General features: G+C 44.3%; 1 protein-coding gene and 1 long non-coding RNA gene across 7 annotated transcripts in view; one reads left to right on the top strand and one right to left on the bottom strand.

Moving 5' to 3' along the window:
• The window catches only part of LOC147007904 (integral membrane protein 2B-like), a 36,199-nt gene extending 26,639 nt beyond the window's left edge, over positions 1-9,560 (top strand). Inside the window, exons 4-7 of one of the 5 annotated variants that reach the window (XM_085866020.1) lie at positions 7,148-7,258; positions 7,980-8,109; positions 8,358-8,438; positions 9,141-9,560. In XM_085866020.1, coding sequence (XP_085722146.1) covers positions 7,148-7,258; positions 7,980-8,109; positions 8,358-8,438; positions 9,141-9,220 — 402 coding nt within the window. In that variant the 3' untranslated portion in view covers positions 9,221-9,560. Of the gene's footprint in view, positions 1-7,147; positions 7,259-7,339; positions 7,931-7,958; positions 8,110-8,357; positions 8,439-9,140 lie in introns of those variants that run through there. The other 4 variants (XM_085866019.1, XM_085866022.1, XM_085866018.1 and 1 more) reach the window with 4 other exon arrangements.
• LOC147007903 (uncharacterized) lies at positions 9,524-14,059 on the bottom strand. 2 transcript variants are annotated; one of them, XR_015053746.1, is made up of 3 exons: positions 12,527-14,041; positions 12,331-12,407; positions 9,524-9,799 (listed from the first exon to the last, which is right to left on the bottom strand). It is a non-coding gene; the product is annotated as an uncharacterized LOC147007903 (long non-coding RNA). The 2 variants fall into 2 exon arrangements; XR_015053747.1 differs by lacking the exon at positions 12,331-12,407 and having other exon boundaries at positions 12,485-14,059.
• Between the last annotated feature and the right edge of the window lie 3,685 nt (positions 14,060-17,744).

Below are 17,744 nucleotides of genomic sequence, written 5' to 3'. Positions count from 1 at the left end.
AGCTACCAATGTCAAATTACACCACGTGATTCAGGAGGGTGATGCCTAGCGCTGATTAGATTTTGGTCAAAATCGGTCAAAGGTCAAGGTCACAGTGAGGTCAAACATAATTCCATAAATTAATGTGGAGAAATGGAGTATTTTTGCTTCGCTCGACGTTACGAGTTCGTTTTAACTTCGATTTTAATTTTGTCTTCGGTTTTTGCGATTGCTTGGGACGCTTAAAACTCGGTTGTCAAAATTGTGGTAAAAATCGGATGTTTTGGAGACATTTTAAGACAAATATTTAAAATATTTCACTCGCCGCGTCACGGCTCGTCACGTGGTGCAGCGCGCTTGAGCAGAGGCGGCGTTGAGTCATGTAAAGGTTTTGCGTGTGCGCGCTGATGGTTTTTTCGATAAAGATAGTGTTTAAAAGTCATTTTTTTTATCCCAATAAAGGTTATCGTCGCATGCTTGACTCGCTAAGCCGTCAGATTATGTAAAGATTGTTGGTGGATGGCAGAATATTACGGTTTTGTGACTTTGATAAAATAATATTCAATAATTGCGTCGAGAAATGGAGATTTTTGCTTCGGTCGATGTTATGATTTTTGATGGTTTGGTACAGAATCATCGTAGAAACTTCTGGTTTGCGTCGCCACCTTCTCTCGAGACAGCTTTTATTAGACAAGGTCAGAGGTCAAGTTGACGATTTCGTAAGTACCAGTCTATGACTGCTTGTCTTTATGTTCCTCACCCACTCCAGTGTAGCTTTAGCTGTGTGCTTCGGGTCGTTGTCATGATGAAAGGTGAACTTCCGTCCCAATTTCAGCTTTCTTACAGAGGGTAGCAGGTTTTCCTCCAGGATTTTTCTGTATTTTGCTCCATCCATTTTCCCTTCTGTCCTGACAAGTGTCCCAGTCCCTACAGATGGGAAACATCCCGATAGCATGATGCTGCCAACACCATGCTTCACAGTAGGGATGGTGTTCTTTGGATGATGTGATGTGTTGGGTTTGTGCCAAACGTAACGTTTTGTTTTTAGGCCAAAAAGTTCCATCTTTGTTTCGTGAGACCACAAAGCTTTTTGCCACATGGCTTCAGAATCTCCAGTGTTTTTGCACACCTCAAACGGGACTCAAGGTGGGCTTTTTTGAGAAATGGCTTCCTTCTTGCCATCCGACCACACAGGCCCGACTTGTGGAGTGCTTGGGATATTGTTGTCACATGCCCACAGTGAATAATCTTTGCCATAAAGACATGTGGCATTTTCAAAGTTACCATTGGCCTCTTGGTGGCCTCTCTGATCAGTCTCCTCCTTGCTTGGTCATCCAGTTTAGAGGGACGGCCTGACCTGATCGAGGCAGGGTCTTGGTGGTACCATACACCTTCCACTTCATAATGATTGACTTGACTGTGCTCCAAGGGATATTCAAGGCCTTTGAAATATTTTTATACCCATCCCCTGATCTGTGCCTTTCCACAACTTTATCCCGAAGGTTTTTGAAAGCTCCTTGGTTCTCATGGTTGAGTCTTTGCTGTGAAATGCACCATCCAGGAGAAGAAACCTACAGGAAGAGCTGATTTTATTCTTTAATAATTTGAATCACCACAATGTAAAACAGGCGGAGACCAATTAACTTGGTGTGTGATTTTGAAGGTGATTGGTTACAATTGAGCTAATTTACAATTGCTCTTATCAGGTGGGGGGGGGGGCGGGGAGGGTTTACACTTATAGAACCAAGATATTCCAGTTTTGTATTTTTAATTAATTTTCTGAAATTGGGGGAATTTATTTTTCACTTGAAAGTTCTGGGTTATGATGTGCAAATACAGGTGGAAAAAATAATATACAATAAATTTAAATGAAAAGATGAAAAATTTGAAAGTGGGGGGGAGACTTTCTAAAGACACTGCAAGTGGCTTCGGGGTATTTTGGGTTTTCGACGTCTTCAGGGGTCTTGAAGGGTCTTCAAAGGTCGAAAGGTACATTCCAATAGTACGTAATTAATAGCTGGTGTTCCATTGAGTTGAAAGAGTACGTAATTAATAGACGTATAGTCACAAGGTTGAATCGGATAACCAGGGAACGACTGGTCGGTGTGGATGGATCACACACGATGTCACAGAGAAGAAAGGTAACACCTATTTTGAGGGGCAACCCCCTCCACTGACGACTGTGTTCTGAGATCGATTTGGAGGCGAAAAGCGGTGGGCGGAGTTTGCGATAGTGGGCGGGGCTATCGAGCTCGCGTCTTGAGATCACGTGATCGTCCTTGGAGACGAGTTACAGGAATGTGGTTGCTAGGGAAATGCACGTTAATATCGAGGGAGAGGCTCGAGGCCTCGTGGATACATGGATCTTGTTTATTTCGATTAATTAAACACTTATAACGTATTATTCTCCACACAATGTATTACTATAAGTACAGGACCTTGTATAGTTTAATTATGTGTGTTGTTGAAGCACTTTTAAGTTTAATTACAACACTATAACTATAAATAGTTTGATTGTGACGAATAGCCTCTGTACTCGCATCAGTCAGCACGTGGAGTTCACTGATCACGTGGTGTTAATTACAACACGTGGTACATAGATTGTCACGAACAATGGAGGTTCGTGAGTGCTCTCTTTAATACAACGGTAACTACAGACACAAACAAATTCCGAGTTGGGTTTCCGTGCTGAGATTCCGTGCTGTGATTCCGTGCTGAGATTCCGTGCTGAGATTCCGTGCTGAGATTCCGTGCTGTGATTCCGTGCTGAGATTCCGTGCTGAGATTCCGTGCTGGGATTCCGTGCTGGGTGAAAACAAGAAACTCAGGTGTTGTGTGTGTTGGTATAACCCAGGAAAGATGGAAAGCGCGTCGAGGTTTACCTGTCTCAGGAGCTTCAACAAAATGTCTCGTTTCTCGCTCACCTGAGTCAAACAAGCTCCGCCTCAAACTCCTCCTCCTCCCACGAGACTCCGCCCACCCAGGTGGGTTTGTTCATCTTGTGTAGTTGTTGTTCATTGGTCACAGCTCATGCTCTGTCCGTATGTCCACGTCAAACCACGAAGGCAATATGCACGAAACTACCTGACTCACACAGTAAAGGTGAGATACCTGTCGGTGAAATCATTATCATGATTATTACAATCGACATCCCAGAGTAATCGACACGAAGTACAATATCGATGAGTTTCGTGTTCCGTGGTCGCTTCGTCTCGGAGGAGAAAACAAACACTGAACTCCATTAGAGTGAAGATTAATATGTAAATTAATGAAGTGGTTGTAAAGTTTGTAAATATGAGGGAAATTATTATTTCACTTGTTCAGTGAAACATTCAAAATTTACATCTTAGTTTTAAACAAAAAAACACAAAACATTGGGTGTATGGGATCACAACTGCACCACTCTTTTCAGGTGAGGGCCTGAACAAGCACACAGGTGAGAGGATGCTTTGTGTTGCTCCATCACATCAGACAACAACATCACTCTTTACAAGTCAGGGCTTTAACAATCACACAGGTGAGAGGAGGGTTGGTGACGTCACATCCCATTTGATCACTTTATGGCCGCAGTTTTTCAGAAGGTGAACATTCCACAATCTGATAATCATTCAGCCAACACATCACACAAAGGTGTTTTATATATCCAAACAACCATTTCATCAAACACCATCAATCATTCATTTCACATATTAATTAATGGATTACATGGGATTTGAACCCAGGACTTTGAATATGAGAACACTCACCTGAACCACTTACCTGCCACAGGAACTGTGAACTAATCTTTTAAACTCATCCATAAACATAGAGGAGTCTGACAGAAAGGGATTGGGCGGCCTGGCGGGAGATGAATGTGAAAAGAGATCAAAACTCCACCATTGTTTGCGTATGTAATATGTAGATATTGGGAAGTTGTTGTGGATCATTTGTTCGAATGTGGATAATCTACAAGGAAATCCAACACAGGTGGAGCGGTTCAGCCCACCATGCCTGCGCGTCATCAACTCCACACGAATTTATCAACACGAGATCCAAAGAGGAAAATGTAAAATTTATTAATTTTTTGTTAATGGTGTTTTTGTGGGTTTGTTCAGTTATTTATTTGAAGTTTTGCATTTTTTGGTTTCTCCTCATGGCTGGGGGCATGGGCTTGGTAAAAAAACACACAACATCAACCACACAACACCACTTGACGAGACTCCGACCAACAGCACTCCGTGCACATGCACACAATCACTCATCAATACTAAACTCCGACCAACATCCCCATACCCCTCTCTCTCCATCACTTCCAGGTACCCATCTAATTCTAATTTAAACTTATCTCCTGCTTCTGCTGCCACCACCTTTCCACGTCGAACATTCCATGCATTAACCACTCTCTGAGTCAAAGTCCCCTCCCTGACTCCCATTTTAACTCTCCTCTTCTTTCCTGTCAAGTTATGGCCACTGGTCCCATCACTGTTGACTCTGTTAAAAAATTCATCTGCACTTATTTTATCTCCACGTTTCATTATCTGAAACATCTCGATCATATCCTCTAGTAACCACCTCCTTTCCGAGTGTATAAAGCCCCGTCTCCTTCAGCCAGTCCTCATAGCTAAGTCAAGCTCGGCCCGGAATCAATCAAGTTGCCCTGCGTTGAACCCTCCCTGTGGCATATTAATGAAAAGGATTACAAGGAAATTATGCACAGGAGGAGGCCATTCGGCCCATCATGCCTGCGCCACACCAATACCAGATTTCAATAAATTTCAATAAATTACCATACCATGGTGAAACATTTCAAAATGTTAATTGACATTAAAAAAGATCCTCAATTGTGACAAGTTATGCATTTGATAGTTAATTCTGCAGTTCACAAGGAGTTGAACACAGAACCCTTGCCCCAAAGTAGCCACTTAACCAACAAGCCAACACCCAGTTTATCTGTGAGATTAAATTGTTTTATTACTTGTTTCAGTTGATTTGTGGGATGATTTGGAATGGTTCTGTCCACTATCTATTTCCCCCCACCTCATGATCCTGGCCTGGTTTCGTTGAATCCACATGAACGTTCAATTTCTTCCCCTAATAAAGTGATTTATGTTTTATATATTTTTTAATTTTGGGTTGCGTGCACTCGCCCAGAGACAAAGTAACTTCGTCCCATTGGATTGAACATCGTAGCTTCAGCCGTTATTGAGGTGGGTCGGGCTACAGTTTTACATTGTTTTGAGAGAAGAACAAGAAGAAGAAGAAGAAGAAGTATAAATTGGCGATTTTGTGATCTCTCATTGTGGTACTTTATCGGTGTATTTTGGCGTCTTTTTAAGTCTTGGGAGTACAGAAAACGCTCGAGAATAAAAGTTATGGATTTGTATGTTTTTAACCCAAGCCCATGCCCCCTCCCCAAGAAAAAATATAATAATAAAAATATAATAAAATAGAAAAACTTCAGAAAAAAAACATTTTGCATTTTCTTATTTTGATCTGGTGTTGTTAAATTAGGGTCGTGTTTTTTTTCTGACAACAGACGATTTTTCTGCGCTCCGTGCTTCAGCACTCGGAGCTCCCTTTCTATGAGCTTGTGTGGCCGACCACTTCACGGCTGAGCGGTTGTTGCTCCTCTACGAGTCAGCTTCACAACAACAACACTTACAGTTGACCGGGGCAGCTGGAGAAGGGTAGAAATTTGAGGAATTTAATGTCTGAAGCGATGAAGGAATCCATAACCTTGCTGATGATTGGGAGAAGGCTGATTGGTCTGGAGTTTCAGAGATCTGTTTTTCACCTTTTTTATTCAGAGCGGGAATGTTTGCTGATTTCCAAGCAGATGGCAGATGACCTTAAGCAAATGAGTGGGTGAGGAGAACCGAGAGAGGGTGAGAAACAGCAGAGGAGCAGGTGGTCAGATGTATCCGCAAAGACGAGGATGAAAATAAAGGAGTATTTAAATTACCACCTAAAAACCAATTAATACCTCAATTTAATTAATACATTGATACTTCAATGACTTTCAACTTCCTTCCTTGCATATCCTGAGATTACTTATTCCTTAGTTTATTCAGATGTTGTGCTTTTCTTATTTTTACTTGCATTTATTTATTTATTTATCATTATTATTATTATTATTACACAAGATTCAAACACAAGACTTACAAACAACAGAACCAGCAAACTAAGCATGGAGATACTGATATATCACCATCACAACTGTTTGGAAGCCAATGAAACAGAGTATATGGGACTGAAAGCAAAATAATATATGATGGAAAATGGAGCTGTTGGATCGATAGAGAGACAGAAGGTATAATTATTATCTACATATTAAGACTGAAGGACCAATTTTGTGCTCCTCCTCGCGGCCGCGTCACGTTTTTCTCGGTACTGTGACCTGGACTGAAAGAAACTTCGTACCTGTAAGAGTACAACGCACATAGTGGCAAGAGTCAACCTTCAACTCTGAAGCAGAATAAACGCTTTTCGTTGAGACGGGGGTGAGGAGTGAAGAAGCGGGGGCGGAGGATGAAGAGGCGGGGGGAAAGGTAAGCAAATTTTTGGGCGGGGGTAAGCAAATTGAAAGCGGGAGACGGGGGAGAAATGGGGCGGGGGATGAGTGGGCGGGGGCTGGGGTGAATTAGGCGGGGTTGAGTGTAAGGGGGTGGACAGGGGGGCGGGGGACGGGGGCAGCCGTGGCGGGGAATCAAGAGATGGGGGTTGGGGAGTGAAGAGGCGGGGCTGGGGTAATTAAATTTTTGGGCGCGGGTAAGCAAATTGAAGGCAGGGGGGAATGGGGCAGGGGCGGGGGATGAGTAGGCGGGGGCAAGCACGCCCTGTCCAGTCCATGTCCCTCGAGTGTGGTTGAGCTGGTGAGGGTGGTTGAATGAACGGAATCCGTCTGTGACGCGGTTTCGGCTCGTAAATATAAATATACGTATCAATATCATCACACGGAAACGGTGTAGTTCCTGAAATCGTCCAGCGGAGGGCACATTTTTCATTGAGCATTCTTCCTTTTCAAACCATGACAGGTGAGTTGAGGAACTGAATGAGGTTTTTGATTCGAGAAATCTTCGTTTCTGTGTTTGAGTTTCTCACGTTAAACAAACCGAGCAGGTAACTATGTACACACCATGTCATGCAGTGTTTACTTTCACCCCCCCCCCCCATCCGACCATGTTTGCAGCTCCTCACGGCGTATTACGACATCTCCCTGAAGAAATGCTACGTGATTCCAATGAACACTTCGATCATCATGCCACCTCGAAGACTTTTCGATCTACTTCACAACAACAAGGTTTGTATAGTTATACACAACGCCTCTGAGGTCGGTGAGGTTTGAGTGATTATATCCAACATGCACTCCTTCACTGTTCAGCAGGTCATGAACCCACATGCCACGTTGCCTGTTTCCACGTGGATTCTGACCTGTGGATAGTGCGTGCCACACAACCACTCTTTGTGTGGGTGTACCCAGAAGAAGCTCCGGAGCTTCTGAGCGGTAGCCGGGATCGTGAAGTATTCTCCGGCCTCGCACGCACACTGCCAAAGCAGATCTTGCTCCGTCACCCTATATACAGGGTGATCTGCAGGAATAAACGTTGGAGAATTTTGTCCTCCATTAACACCAGCCTGCCAGGGGGAGGCATCATCACAAGCATGCGTTCCGGCTTGTTTGTGGTCGTCGGCGTGGAGCGGTGCTCCTCTCCAAACGATGATGTCTCGTTTCGTCAAACAGATGGAGATTAATGGCCTTTGATGCCTTTTCTCCACCCAGAATGTTCTGAAGTAATAAGGGTTAGCCTGTACCATGGCGATCCGGAAAGTGACAGGTGACAGGTAGGTGACAAGAACAAGCTGATTCGATTTTGGTTAAGGTCCAGATTCAGATCCGGCCTGTCAGTGGGATACAAAATGTGAACCTGTTCAGCCTGGTGTAGGTATGCGCTCGACCAAGTTCCGCTAGAATATTTGTGCGATGGCGTGTGCAAACACAGTTGGGAACATACTTGCCGCAGAGCTACCTTGTGCATGAGGATTTGGTCGTGACGGAGCAAATGCTGGATGTTGGTGGTCTCGGGGTCTTCATCTTCCGCATGTGTTTCGGACATCCGACCTTCCGCCTGAAACACCGCGAAATAGAGCCGGGTATGTGAATGGACAAACCTGCACAAACCTGTCTTCACACCGATTACCTGGACATTCTCTCACCCCGATGGAGCTGCTCATTTGTTTTTGGATGTTGTAGCCTCGAATGATAATTAAGAACAAGTGTTTGTTTCTCTTCTTTTTTCTTGTTTTACACTTTGCATTCGAAATGTTTTTCATTTTGTGCTGAAAGGTAATTTTGATTTCAATCATTTTCTCACTTTTTACGAACCCGTCTGTCCGTGCAGGCGCGTTCGTGAACCGAGAGGCCGAGAAATGCCGAGACACCGTCTCCTTTGCAAACCATTTTGCGATCAAAACTCGGATCTGTGAGAGAAGCTCCTGATATGTTTCCCCATCTGCATTCTTACCTGTTCCTGTGATTTCAGCAATTTTATTTTTTCCTCTCTTCCTATTCTTGTGCTTCACTGCTTGGTGACACCGCAAGTTGCCATGGCTGTGGTTTTTGCGATTTTTATTTCCTGTTTTCCTTTCTGCCTCAGCTGACATGTGGGTGCTCTCTCTCTCTCTCTCTCTCTCTCTCTCTCTCTCTCTCTCTCTCTCTCTCTCTCTCTCTCTCTCTCTCTCTCTCTCTCTCTCTCTCTCTCTCTCTCTCTCTCTCTCTCTCTCTCTCTCTCTCTCTCTCTCTCTCTCTCTCTCTCTCTCTCTCTCTCTCTCTCTCTCTCTCTCTCCCTCTCTCTGTCAATGTCTTTCTCTCTGTCTCTCTCCCTCTCTCTATCTCTGTCTATCCATCTCTTTCTCTCTGTCTCTCTCTTTCTATCTCTCTCTGTCTTCCCATCTCTTTCTCGAATGAACTCGGGGATGAGGGAATACCGATGTGTGCATTTGATCTTGTAATCTTCACCTTATTCATCCTCTTCCTGTTCCACCCCTGAGATGTTGATTCCACTTGGATTTGCTTAACCCTGTCCAATTATGCCGAATAAAAATGTTAAACCAAGTATCTATCTTTTTGGGGCCGACATGTCATCGCTCGAGTCGTTTTCCCCCATTATACCTTGTTGCGATAGATCACTCAACACCGTTTGAAAACTCAAGTTCCAGCTGGTCCGGGTTCTCCGACAACCCACTTCTCGTGACCCCAAATTGATTGAAGAGCTCCCCTTTCCATGAAACTCGAGGTTTTGAGGGATGTGAACGGTCTTCCCAGCAAGCCTTGCGGCAAAAATGAAAGGGAAGAGGATGGACGCGCTGTTTTGCTTCTGGTAAAAATCCGAACGATTCTTTTGAGATTTTGGTTGTCGATTTTAAAAAGGAGTGAGAGCATGAAAACCAGAATTTTGGAAAAATTGTACAAGGGATATGGCTAATTGGCAAAGGGCAGCAGGTTAACAAAGCTGCCGGAGGCAGGTGCCAACCTTCACGTTTTCAAAACATTGGGCTGGACAGGTACGAAGTTCTCTTTCTTTTAATAAAGAAAACAAAATGATGTTGAAGAACAACAATTAATGAATTGATACATTTCACCCAACCAAGAGTGTGTTTATCAGTATCTTGTTGATCACGATTTTAGTGAATTTTCATTTTCCAGGTGCTGTGATCATCCACTCAGGTGTGCACGCTACCACTCAGCTTGCCCGTACATTGTGGAGAAAACATAATCCCGGCCATTCAGGTTCATGATTCCGTGTTTCAGGTGAAATTTCCACCTGTTCTTGCATCGGTGAATCTGCAGACAGGCGGACAGAGCGGTGAATCAGCCGTTGTGTGCATCATTGTGCCAGGATTATGACAAGTATGATTATTGTCATGTTGGTGGAGGAACAGAGACTACACCACAAAACAATGCACTTTGTTATTCGAACAATGGTGTTGCGTTTCAAACCTCTCACACATTGCAAGGATTTCATTACTCGTCCGAGAGTGGTGAAAGAAAGTTTGATCACCTGATTGCTCATGGTCGCAGTTAAAAAAAAATTGTTCTTTTCAGACTGCTATCAAGAAACTGGGTCAATAAGCCATGACGTGCAAACCGAGCCAGTGCTGAGCCTGCTGGCTGCTGGATTGCAGTGCCCCTGCTACCAGGAAGCCGCAACTCTTCTTGCTGATCTCGGAAGGATGACAAGCTGAATCAACCCACCTGGTGTTCATTCATCAACACAACAGGGGCTCAACCTGAACCTTAAACCGTTAAGCCAACACCGGGCTTACCTTGTTGATGTCCCTCCTCGCACAGTCATCCCATCTCAACCACGGTCTACTTCTCTTCCTCCCTCAATCTACCTGCTCTCTTTGTCATTCTCCCTTCCCCCATCAGCACCACGTGACCAGCTCACTTCAGCCAGATTCTTACCAATCTCCGTGTCAAGTTCATTGGCACACTAATCTCTTCTCTCAGTGCATAACGTCCTCCTTCTATCCACCATCTTCACCACCACAATTCTCCTGACTCAGTTGTTCTCATGGACCTGCAACCTCTGTTGTTGTCTCTCTGTCAGTGTCACCATCTCCTGACCATAAAGGTAGGCCAGAATTACACAGCACGACAGAAATTAACCTTTCAATTCCCTTCATATTTTTTTTTCTGTCTGCCATCAATCCCTCCATACTCCTCCGTACATTTACACCACCTGAATCATCCTCCGCACCTCCACCACCAACCTCCCATTCCCAGTCACTGTTCCCCCCAAGATGTGTTCAATGGTGATTGGTCGTTTTTGATATATACATATATTTAAAAATATCGAAATTTGTGGAGCGTGATGAGCCCTCTCCCGATCTCCAATGGACGTAAAGTACGAAGCAAGCGCACACCAAAGCGTCAACTCCGACCGGAGGCTTCAACCTGGTGACTCGTGTCAATCAGACAGATTTTATGATCACCATTGGTTAAACATCAAACGGAGCCGCCTATCTGGATTTCGGATTTATCTACCCTCATCGGGACGGCATTACTCAAACCAATTTCACTGTCTGATCACCTTCCCCTCGAACCTGATGGTCATTCCCTTTCTCTGCTGCCCGACCCACATAACCTCAGCCTTCTCCATACTCATCTTGAGCCGGTTTCCTAAATGCCTCCTTCCACTCCCCATTACCTCCAACATCTCCTCCTTATTCTCCAGATCGTCTGCATGCAATATCCTCCCCAGAATCCATTTCATTTTGACACTTACCAGCTCCATCATCATTACAAACAAATCTGGAGTGCCCCAAAGTGGAGCTGGCAAGCAGGAGGGTCTCACCTCATCTCCCTGTCAAGCCTGGAGTGTCACAAGGCAGCGTTCTGAGCCCACGCCTCTTCCCGATCTTCATTAATGAGCTCTTCGACTCTCTGGAAAATCCCATTCATCTATTTGATGATGACTCCACCTTCTGCCATGACATCCATCATCCTTCAGACAGGTAGGCTGCAACCTCTTCCCTCTCTTCAGACTTTGACAAAATCACAAGATGGTCCCACACGTGGAACATTCTTTCAATCCTGACAAGTCTCACACTCTCACGATGTCTCTCCCAAAGGACCGTCGGGTAACCCCCCCCCCCATTTACTTTCTCAACAATCCTCTTGAAGAAATCCTTTCATTCAAGTTTTTAGGCCTCATTATCTGCCATGATCTTTCCTGGGAAAGCTACATTTCAAAGTTGGTCACCAAGTGGGCATCCTCCGTCAAACAAAATCCCATTTTGGTGAAGGTACAGATTCAGATCCGGTTCCGTGCTGATTTTGAGGGGCAACCCCCTCCACTGACGACTGTGTTCTGAGATCGATTTGGAGGCGAAAAGCGGTGGGCGGAGTTTGCGATAGTGGGCGGGGCTATCGAGCTCGCGTCCTGAGATCACGTGATCGTCCTTGGAGACGAGTTACAGGAACGTGGTTGCTAGGGAAACGCACGTTAATATCGAGGGAGAGGCTCGAGGCCTCGTGGATACATGGATCTTGTTTATTTCGATTAATTAAACATTTATAACGGATTATTCTTCACACAATGTATTACTATAAGTACAGGACCTTGTATAGTTTAATTATGTGTGTTGTTGAAGCACTTTTAAGTTTAATTACAACACTATAACTATAAATAGTGTGATTGTGACGAATAGCCTCTGTACTCGCATCAGTCAGCACGTGGAGTTCACTGATCACGTGGTGTTAATTACAACACGTGGAACAAAGATTGCCACGAACAAGCAAAGGTAATGGAGGTTCGTGAGTGCTCTCTTTAATACAACGGTAACTACAGACACAAACAAATTCCGTACTGGGATTCCGTGCTGTGAGTCCGTGCTGAAATTCCGTGCTGAGATTCCATGCTGGGATTCCGTGCTGGGATTCCGTGCTGGGTGAAAACAAGAAACTCAGGTGTTGTGTGTGTTGGTATAACCCAGGAAAGATGGAAAGCGCGTCGAGGTTTACCTGTCTCAGGAGCTTCAACAAAATGTCTCGTTTCTCGCTCACCTGAGTCAAACAAGCTCCGCCTCAAACTCCTCCTCCTCCCACGAGACTCCGCCCACCCAGGTGAGTTTGTTCATCTTGTGTAGTTGTTGTTCATTGGTCACAGCTCATGCTCTGTCCGTATGTCCACGTCAAACCACGAAGGCAATATGCACGAAACCACCTGACTCACACAGTAAAGGTGAGATACCTGTCGGTGAAATCATTATCATGATTATTACAATCGACATCCCAGAGACATCGACACGAAGTACAATATCGATGAGTTTCGTGTTCCGTTGTCGCTTAGTCTGAAGAGTGAAGATTAATATGTAAATTAATGAAGTGGTTATAAAGTTTGTAAATATGAGGGAAATTATTATTTCACTTGTTCAGTGAAACATTCAAAATTTACATCTTAGTTTTAAACAAAAAAAACACAAAACATTGGGTGTATGGGATCACAACTGCACCACTCTTTTCAGGTCAGGGCCTGAACAAGCACACAGGTGAGAGGATGCTTTGTGTTGCTCCATCACATCAGACAACAACATCACTCTTTACAAGTCAGGGCTTCAACAAGCACACAGGTGAGAGGAGGGTTGGTGACGTCACATCCCATTTGATCACTTTATGGCCGCAGTTTTTCAGAAGGTGAACATTCCACAATCTGATAATCATTCAGCCAACACATCACACAAAGGTGTTTTATATATCCAAACAACCATTTCATCAAACACCATCAATCATTCATTTCACATATTAATTAATGGATTACATGGGATTTGAACCCAGGACTTTGAATATGAGAACACTCACCTGTACCACTTACCTGCCACAGGAACTGTGAACTAATCTTTTAAACTCATCCATAAACATAGAGGAGTCTGACAGAAAGGGATTGGGCGGCGTGGCGGGAGATGAATGTGAAAAGAGATCAAAACTCCACCATTGTTTGCGTATGTAATATGTAGATATTGGGAAGTTGTTGTGGATCATTTGTTCGAATGTGGATAATCTACAAGGAAATCCAACACAGGTGGAGCGGTTCAGCCCACCATGCCTGCGCGTCATCAACTCCACACTAATTTATCAACACGAGATCCAAAGAGGAAAATGTAATATTTATTTATTTTTTGTTAATGGTGTTTTTGTGGGTTTGTTCAGTTATTTATTTGAAGTTTTGTATTTTTTGGTTTCTCCTCATGGCTGGGGGCATGGGCTTGGTTAAAAAAACACACAACATCAACCACACAACACCACTTGACGAGACTCCGACCAACAGCACTCCGTGCACATGCACACAATCACTCATCAATACTAAACTCCGACCAACATCCCCATACCCCTCTCTCTCCATCACTTCCAGGTACCCATCTAATTCTAATTTAAACTTATCTCCTGCTTCTGCTGCCACTACCTTTCCACGTCGAACATTCCGTGCATTAACCACTCTCTGAGTCAATATAAAGTCCCCTCCCTGACTCCCGTCCTAACTCTCCTCTTCTTTCCTGTCAAGTTATGGCCACTGGTCCCATCACTGTTGACTCTGTTAAAAAAATCATCTGCACTTATTTTATCTCCACGTTTCATTATCTGAAACATCTCGATCATATCCTCTAGTAACCACCTCCTTTCCGAGTGTATAAAGCCCCGTCTCCTTCAGCCGGTTCTCATAGCTAAGTCAAGCTCGGCCCGGAATCAATCGAGTTGCCCTGCGTTGAACCCTCCCTGTGGCATATTAATTTTAAGGATTACAAGGAAATTATGCACAGGAGGAGGCCATTCGGCCCATCATGCCTGCGCCACACCAATACCAGATTTCAATACATTTCAATAAATTACCATACCATGGTGAAACATTTCAAAATGTTAATTGACATAAAACGATCCTCAATTGTGACAAGTTATGCATTTGATAGTTAATTCTGCAGTTCACAAGGAGTTGAACACAGAACCCTTGCCCCAAAGTAGCCACTTAACCAACAAGCCAACACCCAGTTTATCTGTGAGATTAAATTGTTTTATTACTTGTTTCAGTTGATTTGTGGGATGATTTGGAATGGTTCTGTCCACTATCTATTTCCCCCCACCTCATGATCCTGGCCTGGTTTCGTTGAATCCACATGAACGTTCAATTTCTTCCAATAAAGTGATTTATGTTTTATATATTTTTTAATTTTGGGTTGCATGCACTCGCCCAGAGACAAAGTCACTTCGTCCCATTGGATTGAACATCGTAGCTTCAGCCGTTATTGAGGTGGGTCGGGCTACAGTTTTACATTGTTTTGAGAGAGGAACAAGAAGAAGAAGAAGTATAAATTGGCGATTTTGTGATCTCTCATTGTGGTACTTTATCGGTGTATTTTGGCGTCTTTTTAAGTCTTGGGAGGACAGAAAACGCTCGAGAATAAAAGTTATGGATTTGTATGTTTTTAACCCAAGCCCATGCCCCCTCCCCAAGAAAAAAATATAATAATAAAAATATTATAAAATAGAAAAACTTCAGAAAAAAAACATTTTGCATTTTCTTATTTTGATCTGGTGTTGTTAAATTGGGGTCGTGTTTTTTTTCTGACAACAGACGATTTTTCTGCGCTCCGTGCTTCAGCACTCGGAGCTCCCTTTCTATGAGCTTGTGTGGCCGACCACTTCACGGCTGAGCGGTTGTTGCTCCTCGACGAGTCAACTTCACAACAACAACACTTACAGTTGACCGGGGCAGTTGGAGAAGGGTAGAAATTTGAGGAATTTAATGTCTGAAGCGATGATGGAATCCATAACCTTGCTGATGATTGGGAGAAGGCTGATTGGTCTGTAGTTTCAGGGATCTGTTTTTCACCTTTTTTATTCAGAGCGGGAATGTTTGCTGATTTCCAAGCAGATGGCAGATGACCTTAAGCAAATGAGTGGGTGAGGAGAACCAAGATAGGGTGAGAAACAGCAGAGGAGCAGGTGGCCAGATGGCCAAAAAAAAAAAAAAAAAAAAAAAAAAAAAAAAGATGTATCCGCAAAGACGAGGATGAAAATAAAGGAGTATTTAAATTACCACCTAAAAACCAATTAATACCTCAATTTAATTAATACATTGATACTTCAATGACTTTCAACTTCCTTCCTTGCATATCCTGAGATTACTTATTCCTTAGTTTATTCAGATGTGCTTTTCTTATTTTTACTTACATTTATTTATTTATTTCTTTATTTATTATTATTATTATTATTACACAAGATTCAAACACAAGACTTACAAACAGCAGAACCAGCGAACTAAGCATGGAGATACTGATATATCACCATCACAACTGTTTGGAAGCCAATGAAACAGAGTATATGGGACTGAAAGCAAAATAATATATGATGGAAAATGGAGCTGTTGGATCGATAGAGAGACAGAAGGTATAATTATTATCTACATATTAAGACTGAAGGACCAATTTTGTGCTCCTCCTCGCGGTCGCGTCACGTTTTTCTCGGTACTGTGACCTGGACTGAAAGAAACTTCGTACCTGTAAGAGTACAACGCACATAGTGGCAAGAGTCAAACTTCAACTCTGAAGCAGAATAAACGCTTTTCGTTGAGACGGGGGTGAGGAGTGAAGAAGCGGGGGCGGAGGATGAAGAGGCGGGGGGAAAGGTAAGCAAATTTTTGGGCGGGGGTAAGCAAATTGAAAGCGGGAGACGGGGGAGAAATGGGGCGGGGGATGAGTGGGCGGGGGCTGGGGTGAATTAGGCGGGGTTGAGTGTAAGGGGGTGGACAGGGGCGCGGGGGACGGGGGCAGCCGTGGCGGGGAATCAAGAGATGGGGGTTGGGGAGTGAAGAGGCGGGGCTGGGGTAATTAAATTTTTGGGCGCGGGTAAGCAAATTGAAGGCAGGGGGGAATGGGGCAGGGGCGGGGGATGAGTAGGCGGGGGCAAGCACGCCCTGTCCAGTCCATGTCCCTCGAGTGTGGTTGAGCTGGTGAGGGTGGTTGAATGAACGGAATCCGTCTGTGACGCGGTTTCGGCTCGTAAATATAAATATACGTATCAATATCATCACACGGAAACGGTGTAGTTCCTGAAATCGTCCACCGGAGGGCACATTTTTCATTGATCATTCTTCCTTTTCAAACCATGACAGGTGAGTTGAGGAATTGAATGAGGTTTTTGATTCGAGAAATCTTCGTTTCTGTGTTTGAGTTTCTCACGTTAAACAAACCGAGCAGATAACTATGTACACACCATGTCATACAGTGTTTACTTTCACCCCCCCCCCCATCCGACCATGTTTGCAGCTCCTCACGGCGTATTACGACATCTCCCTGAAGAAATGCTACGTGATTCCAATGAACACTTCGATCATCATGCCACCTCGAAGACTTTTCGATCTACTTCACAACAACAAGGTTTGTATAGTTATACACAACGCCTCTGAGGTCGGTGAGGTTTGAGTGATTATATCCAACATGCACTCCTTCACTGTTCAGCAGGTCATGAACCCACATGCCACGTTGCCTGTTTCCACGTGGATTCTGACCTGCGGATAGTGCGTGCCACACAACCACTCTTTGTGTGGGTGGACCCAGAAGAAGCTCCGGAGCTTCTGAGCGGTAGCCGGGATCGTGAAGTATTCTCCGGCCTCGCACGCACACTGCCAAAGCAGATCTTGCTCCGTCACCCTATATACAGGGTGATCTGCAGGAATAAACGTTGGAGAATTTTGTCCTCCATTAACACCAGCCTGCCAGGGGGAGGCATCATCACAAGCATGCGTTCCGGCTTGTTTGTGGTCGTCGGCGTGGAGCGGTGCTCCTCTCCAAACGATGATGTCTCGTTTCGTCAAACAGATGGCGATTAATGGCCTTTGATGCCTTTTCTCCACCCAGAATGTTCTGAAGTAATAAGGGTTAGCCTGTACCGTGGCGATCCGGAAAGTGACAGGTGACAGGTAGGTGACAAGAACAAGCTGATTCGATTTTGGTTAAGGTCCAGATTCAGATCCGGCCTGTCAGTGGGATACAAAATGTGAACCTGTTCAGCCTGGTGTAGGTATGCGCTCGACCGAGTTCCGCTAGAATATTTGTGCGATGGCGTGTGCACACACAGTTGGGAACATACTTGCCGCAGAGCTACCTTGTGCATGAGGATTTGGTCGTGACCTGACAAATGCTGGATATTGGTGGTCTCGGGGTCTTCATCTTCCGCATGTGTTTCGGACATCCGACCTTCCGCCTGAAACACCGCGAAATAGAGCCGGGTA

Source organism: Eptatretus burgeri, chromosome 23 (genome assembly GCF_056783735.1).
Source record: "Eptatretus burgeri isolate ZD-2024b chromosome 23, Ebu_testis_v1, whole genome shotgun sequence".
NCBI classification, from domain to species: domain Eukaryota; kingdom Metazoa; phylum Chordata; class Myxini; order Myxiniformes; family Myxinidae; genus Eptatretus; species Eptatretus burgeri.
The sequence above is the reverse complement of the archived record's forward strand: the minus strand, read 5'-3'. Positions and strand labels throughout refer to the sequence as shown.